This window comes from Eimeria mitis, genomic scaffold (assembly GCF_000499745.2).
Source record: "Eimeria mitis Houghton genomic scaffold, Emh_scaff2944, whole genome shotgun sequence".
NCBI classification, from domain to species: Eukaryota; Apicomplexa; class Conoidasida; order Eucoccidiorida; family Eimeriidae; genus Eimeria; species Eimeria mitis.
Window position 1 is genome coordinate 1 of NW_024015190.1, and position 6830 is coordinate 6830.

A 6830-nucleotide genomic window follows, 5' to 3' on the forward strand; every position below is an offset into this window, starting at 1 on the left:
TGTCTTTCTTTCTTACAAAACATAAAATTCGAGACAGAAGAAGATTATCTTCATTACACTCCGCCTCACTCCATGCGGCCTGCCTTGATGGCTGCAGCAAGGGAAATTAAAGAAGCAGAAGCAGCAGCAGCAGCAACTGCTGCTGCTGCTGCCCCTTCAGTACCGCAACATAACGGAGTCTACGGCACCTCTGCACGCCCCAGTCATCTCCCGCAGCAGCAGCAGCAGCAGCAGCAAGGCCAAGCTGAGCAGCAGCTCGAGGATGCGTCTCATGATCACCAGCAGCAGGATGCTAAGCACCAGGATGCCGATGCGTTAGGGTTAGATTGTCTGCCGCGCATTATAATATATGTTGTTGGGGCTGGAAGGGGGCCCCTTGTACAGGCAGCCTTGGATGCTCTCCGTCTGCTGAATATCCCTCCTTGCTTCTTCTTTGTTGCTGCTATAGAGAAGAACCCCCAGGCTTTGTTCGCTCTAAGAGACAGACAAATCAACGATGCATGCAAGGCATGGAGATATGTTGCGGTCATCCCTGGAGATATCAGAGCGCCGTCCACAGCAGCAGCAGCAGCAGCAGCAGCTGTTGCTGGTGCTGCTGCTGATGGTGGTGGTTGTGGTGGTGATGCAGTCGGAAAAGGAACACCAAGATCTGCTGCCGCTGCTGCTGGAGCAGCAGCAGCAGGAAGCGTTCGTTGTGATATAATGGTGTCGGAGTTGTTGGGGTCGTTTGGTGACAATGAGTTATCGCCGGAGTGTATAGACAGGGCACAACATTTGCTGCTGAAGGAAGAAGGTGTATCGATTCCTGCCGCTTATCTTTCCTCATTAGAGCCTGTCTCCTGTCCGCTGCTGCATGCTGCTGCTGCTGCTGCTTATGCTACACCGCAGCAGCTAGATGGTATGTTTGTTGTTAATCCTCATGGGGTCTTAAGGCCATCTGTCGAGGGCCCCAAGACTTGCTTCTGCTATCATCACCCTAATCTGCTGCTGCCTCCGTTTGCTGCTGGTGCTGCAGCAGCAGCAGCACGCATGCACGCCTTCACGCAGAGCATCCTAGGAGCTCCTGCAGCAACAGGAGAAGCGGAGACAGCGGCGGCGGCAGCAGCAGCAGCGGAATGGAATGGCCTGGATTTCAGGTCTCCCTTTGGGGTGACAGCAGCTGCAGCAGACACAGCAGCAACAGCAGCAGCGCATGGAGGCCCTCGTGATCGCATGCGTTTACTTGATTGGAGTTTTAATTATGATTGTATTATTCATGGGTTTTTAGGGTATTTCTTCTGTTGTCTATACGGAGATGTATTTCTATCTATAGACCCCCGCTGCAGCACCAAAGACATGGTGTCTTGGTTCCCAGCGCTGCTGCTGCTGCGGCAGCCGCTGATGCTGCAGCGGCAGCAGCAGCTCGTCCTCTCTATCACCCGCAGATGTGATAATCATAAGGTCTGGTTCGAGCGGTCCGTCATCTCCCCTCTCCCTACCCCCATACAAAACTTAGATGGGGCTTGCACATACATGAGCACCTAAAGAGACAGAATACAAAGCGNCCTACCCCCATACAAAACTTAGATGGGGCTTGCACATACATGAGCACCTAAAGAGACAGAATACAAAGCGTCTCCTTCTTTCTCCCCCTTCTTTCTCTCCGTCTGTCTCCGTCTTGTCTCCTCCTGTCTCTTTCTGTTTCCGTGTGCCTCATTTCGGTGCCCTCTGGGGTTCCCGTATTTTTTGTTTTATTGCTGTCACTCAGCTGTGTTTAATAACAAACCACAATATACATACATACATCAGAAGCAGCAGCAGCAGCAGCTCGGGCTGCAGTTGCTGCTGTTGCTGCTGTCGCGGCGGGTGCTGCTGCAGCACCAGCATTTGGTGCAGAGGGAAAGGAATCATCTATTACGTGTTTGCGGTATTTAAATTGCAGCACAAACAGTAGCAGTAGCAGCAGGAAAAGTAGCAGCAGCAACAACAACAACAGCAGCAACAACAGCTACATTTTAGTGAGGTCCCTCTAAACAACATTCAACAGTTAGGCCGACATACCCTCCCTACAGACGCGGTGTATGTACACCTCAGTCCTAAACCCTAAACCCTAGACCTGTCCACCGCCGAGTTCATCTGAAGTGCAGACTTGACAGCTTCGCCTCCCCTGCTTCCAATGCTAGCCAGCTACACTTGCAGCTAGCTGTGGCTAGTTAGCTAGCTGGTTAGCTAGCTAGCTAGCTAGCTAGCTAGCTAGCCGGATATCTATCTAGCCAACAGGGGGCGGCGAGCTAGCTGTAGGTACAGCTAGCTAATGCTAGCTACCCGCTGTAGGTGCCGACCTCAGTTATCTATAGTTCGCTGTAGCTAGGTGTGGCCCGGTGCAGCTAGCTGTAGCCATCTGTAGCTTGCCGCAGCTGGCTGTAGGTGCAGGTGCTGCAGCATACCTAGTTGTAGCTAGCTCTACGCGCAGGTGTTTTAGCGTGTATATCTTCTGCGGCAGCTACAAGGGACCGCCAGCCACCGCTGCCGCCTAAATTGACGACTGCAGGCAGCTGCAGCAATGTCTTGCTTTAGGGTCTAGGGTTTGGAATTTCGGGTTAGGGGTTTACGGTTTACTGTCTAGGGTTTAGAGTCTAGGGTCCTGGGGTTTACAGGTTCTGGCCTACGGTCTATGGCCTCACGTTTAGGGCTTAGGGTGTAAGGTTTAGGTTGTGGTTGAGCTAGGCTGTCTTTCTTATTGACTTAGTACCAAACGTTTTTTCTCACTAACTCAACAAAAAAACAAATAAATTNAGGCTGTCTTTCTTATTGACTTAGTACCAAACGTTTTTTCTCACTAACTCAACAAAAAAACAAATAAATTAAAGTAAATACACAGACTCCTCATCGACCCCACTGTGGGGCCCGGCAGCGCACAGTTACATGCACGCGGTTGCTGCTGCTGTTGCTGCTGCCTTCTAGGCAGTCAGCGGCTTCTGGTTATCTTTTAGTTGTAGGCTGTGTGCTATGAACATAAAACAAATGAAAAAATTCGACTCGAGCAGCAGCAGCAACAGCTGCAACAGCGGCAAGTTGACGCAGTCGGCAGCAGCAGCAGCAGCAGCGGCGGCAGCTTATTAACCCAGGAGGTGACAACGGCAGCCGCAAGGCTAATGCTGCGAAAGTCTTTGAGGAGCGCAATGTTCCCAGGGACTTGGTGAGCTTGGGCTGCTGCTGCAGCAGCAGCAGCAGCATCAGTTCGTCAGCAGCAGCAGCAACTGCAGCAGTAGCAGCAGGAGCACCCGCAACAAGGGTACCTGCGAGTGGACCTGCTGCTGCTGCACAGCTTCCGGCATTGGCGAGAGCAACGCTGTTAACGCCATCGGAAGAGTAGCAGCAGCAGCAGCAACACGACCAGGCGCAGGGGGAGCAGCAACAGTTGCCCCAGCGGCAGCATCCGCAGCGTCAGCTGAAGAGGAATCAGGAACAGCAATAGCAGCAGTTCTAGCAACAGCAACAGGAGCAGTCTGCAACAGCAGCAACAGCAACAGCAGCAGCAGCAGCAACAACAACAGCAGCAGCAGCAAGATGGTGGTGTTTGACTTGGAGGGTGTTAGGGTTTATTTCCCCTATGATTTTATCTACCCTGAGCAATTTGCATATATCCGCGCTGTTAAGCGCACCGTTCAGATGCAGGGCCATGCAGTTCTTGAAATGCCCACAGGCACCGGTAAACCCTAAACCCTAAACCCTAAACCCGAAACCCTAAACAGGACACCCTAAACACGGGGCAGATGCGGCAGGAAGATGTTGAAACCCTCGTACTTGAAACCCTCAGCACATACCCCAAAAGCGCCCCGTCCTGAGCCTTGCTTCTAGATCCAGGTGAGGGTTTAGGGTTTAGGGTTTATGCTTTAGGGTTTGGGGTTTACAGGAAAGACGGCGGCAATGATGTCCATTCTAACCTCCATGCAACTCGCGGACCCCTCGATGGGCCGCATCATCTACTGCACCCGAACTGTAAGCATTTAGGGTCTAGGGTTTAGGGTTTGGGGTCTAGGGTTTGGGGTTTAGGGTTTGGGGATTAGGGTTTAGACTTTGCGGGTTACGCTGTCCTTTACGGGTACTTGGTGATCCTGGTGCTGCTGTTGGTTTAATCTCTCCACCTGCGTGTACACCGGAACCGGCTGGCTGCCTCTGTTTACCCATTAGCATCCGCTCTTGCAGCTGCTGGCGCACCTGTTGCTGTTGCTGCTGCTTTTGCTGCTGCTGCTACTGCTGCAGGTTGCGGAAATGGAAAAGGCGCTGCTGGAGTTGAAGATGGTCATTGACTATCGGATAAAGGAGATCGAAAAGGAGAAGCAGCAGCAGCACCAGTTGCAGCAACAGCAAGACGAGCAGCAGCAGCAGCATCAACTGCAGCAGCAGCAGCCACGGGCACCAGTAGAAGCCCCCTTGCTGGGAAGAAAGATGAGGGGTAATTTGGGATGTTGCTGCTGTTGCTGTTGAAGTTGCTGCAGCTGTCGCAGCAGCTGCAGCTGTTGCTGCTTCTGTTGCTTCCTCTGCTTCTCTTGCTGCTGCTGGCACTGCATTAGTGGAAAACGTTTTGCCTTGGTAGCGGCTAGGGTTTAGGGTTTACGGCTTAGGGTTTAGGGTTTGCGTGCAGATGCTGGGTATTTGCTCGGGGTGGGTTTGTCTGCCCGCCGCAGTCTTTGCGCCAACGCCAACGTCCTTCGCTCTGCAGAGAGAGAAAAGATTGATGAAGGATGTAAACCCTAAACCCTAAACCCTAAACACTAAGCGTCAAACGTTTAAGGCGCGGTGATCCCAGGATTGGGGCCGCAGAGCCTCCTGCTGTTGTTGCTCCTGTTGCTGCTGCTGCTGTTGCTGATGTTACTGCTGTTGCTGCTGCTTCTGCTGCAGGCCGCAAGAGAACGGCCCCGTGGGTACGTCAAGAAGCAATTGACCGCCGACATGCCCGCCAGGCCTTCAGCAGTAGCAGCAGCAACGGCAGCAGCAGCAGCACTAGTGGCGCCGAGGGGGACGGCACACACAATGGTTCTTCCTCAGCAACGGCAGCGGAAAGCTCTGCAGCAGCAGCAGCAGCAGCAGCAGCAGAAGCACCAGATATAGAAGACGTAGGGGCCGGAGATACGTCGGACGGTCTCTGCGCCTTTTATGAAAACTTTGATGAATATTTCTCCCCCCAGCACTTCCCAGCAGGTAGAACTTAGGGTTTAGGGTTTTAGGGTTTAGGGTGTACGGTTTGTGGTGTGTGCTGGCAATGTCTTTGTTTTTGTTCCTTTTTGTTGTCTAGGGTTAAGGGGTTAGGGCCAGGTGTTTTTATGCTTATTGTTTTTTAATAGTTAATAATTAATTGATTATTATTGTTATATATTGTGTATGTTCAGGTGTATATACACTTGAGGAGCTGAAGGCAGCAGCAGTGAGGTGGAGGCATCCGCTGCTGCAGCGTTCGCTGCCTCTGTGTCCTTACTTCTTGGCGAGGCGTTTGCTGCAGGTCGCCAACGTGGTGGTGTTAAACTACCAATACCTCATTGACCCCAAAGTCTCAGAAGTCAGATCCGGCTGCTGCTGCTGCTGNATTATGTTTCTGGAGCTGCTACCTCTACTGCTGTTGATTCTGCTGCTGTTGCTGCAGCTGCTACTGCCGTTGCTGCTGTTGCTGCTGTTGCTGCTGCTGCTGCATATTGTGGGTTCTGCGGTGCTGGCGTTCTGATGATGAGACCTAATGTTGCTGCTACCGCCTCGTGTGCTGCTGCAGCGAGCTGTGGCACGATTTCTGCTGCATGCCTTCTGCTGCTGCTGCTGTTGCTGCTGTTGCTGCTGCAGGCTGCTGTCTTCGGTCCTTCTGGGTCTGATGGCCCCTTGGGATCGCATCATGGAGGGCCATACCTTGTGGGGTTTTCCCGCACTGCAGCGCAAGAGCGGGCGTTTCAGAAGCAGCTGCAGCAGCAGAAGCAGCAGGACCCGCAGCAGCAGCAGGAGCAGGAGCAGCAGCAGCAGCAGCAGCAGGAAGACTGGCTGAGCACGGATATGGGAGCGTCTGTGGTAGTGTTTGACGAGGCCCACAACATCGACAACGTCTGCATCGAGGCGCTGTCTGTACACCTCAATAAAAATACCCTGGACCAGGCCCTTCGCAATCTAACAGAACTAAGCGAGGATATCAAAAGGTAGCATAAACTCTTCCTGCTGACTATGCTGCTGATGCTGCTGCTGTTGCTGCTGTGCATAGTTTGATGCCTGGAGCGCTGCTTGTGCTGCGGCAGCAGTCCTGCAGCGCCCTTGCTGCAGCTGCTGCAGCTGCAGCAGCTGCTGCTTCTCGCGGAGCTGCTGCATCTCGCTCTTCCCCTCCTGCTGCTACCACTGCTTTATCATCCATGCTGCTGTTGGCTGCTGCTGCTGCTGCAGGCGCAAAGCACAGGACTCGGAGAGGCTGCGTGCTGAGTACCACCAGCTGCTGCAGGGCATGCAGCTGCAGCAGCAAAGGCGGCGAGAGCAGCTACAGCAGCAGTCACAGCCATCGGAGCAACAGCAGCAGCAGTCGCAGCCAACGCAGCAGGTTGTGGTAACAGCTGAGACATTTCAGGCCCTGGCAAATCCAGTTTTGCCTTCAGACGTCGTTGAAGAGGTACAGACCTAAAACCCTAAACCCTCAACTCTAAACACTATATACGTGAAGCGGATTCTTTTTGCAGGGATGATGATTTCGGGCTAGGGTTTAGGGTTTAGGGTCTAGGGTTTGGAGTGTGGGTCTCAGGCCACTCCTGGAAGTATCAGAAGGGCGGAACACTTCGTGGCGCTGATGAGGCGTGTGATTGCCTTTCTAAAGATCTATATCAAGT

At 52.9% G+C, this 6830-nt stretch overlaps 1 protein-coding gene across 1 annotated transcript; it reads left to right on the forward strand.

The window, feature by feature from the left end:
- Window positions 1-87: 87 nt before the first annotated feature.
- Window positions 88-6628, forward strand: EMH_0060560 (protein arginine n-methyltransferase, putative; the record flags this gene model as incomplete). Its single annotated transcript, XM_038022510.1, has 10 exons — window positions 88-1454; window positions 1922-1997; window positions 3172-3691; window positions 3896-3981; window positions 4246-4438; window positions 4628-4729; window positions 4885-5184; window positions 5373-5539; window positions 5815-6158; window positions 6397-6628. 10 exons carry the CDS (start codon window positions 88-90, stop codon window positions 6626-6628), a joined length of 3387 nt encoding a protein of 1128 aa, XP_037878364.1.
- Window positions 6629-6830: the final 202 nt, after the last annotated feature.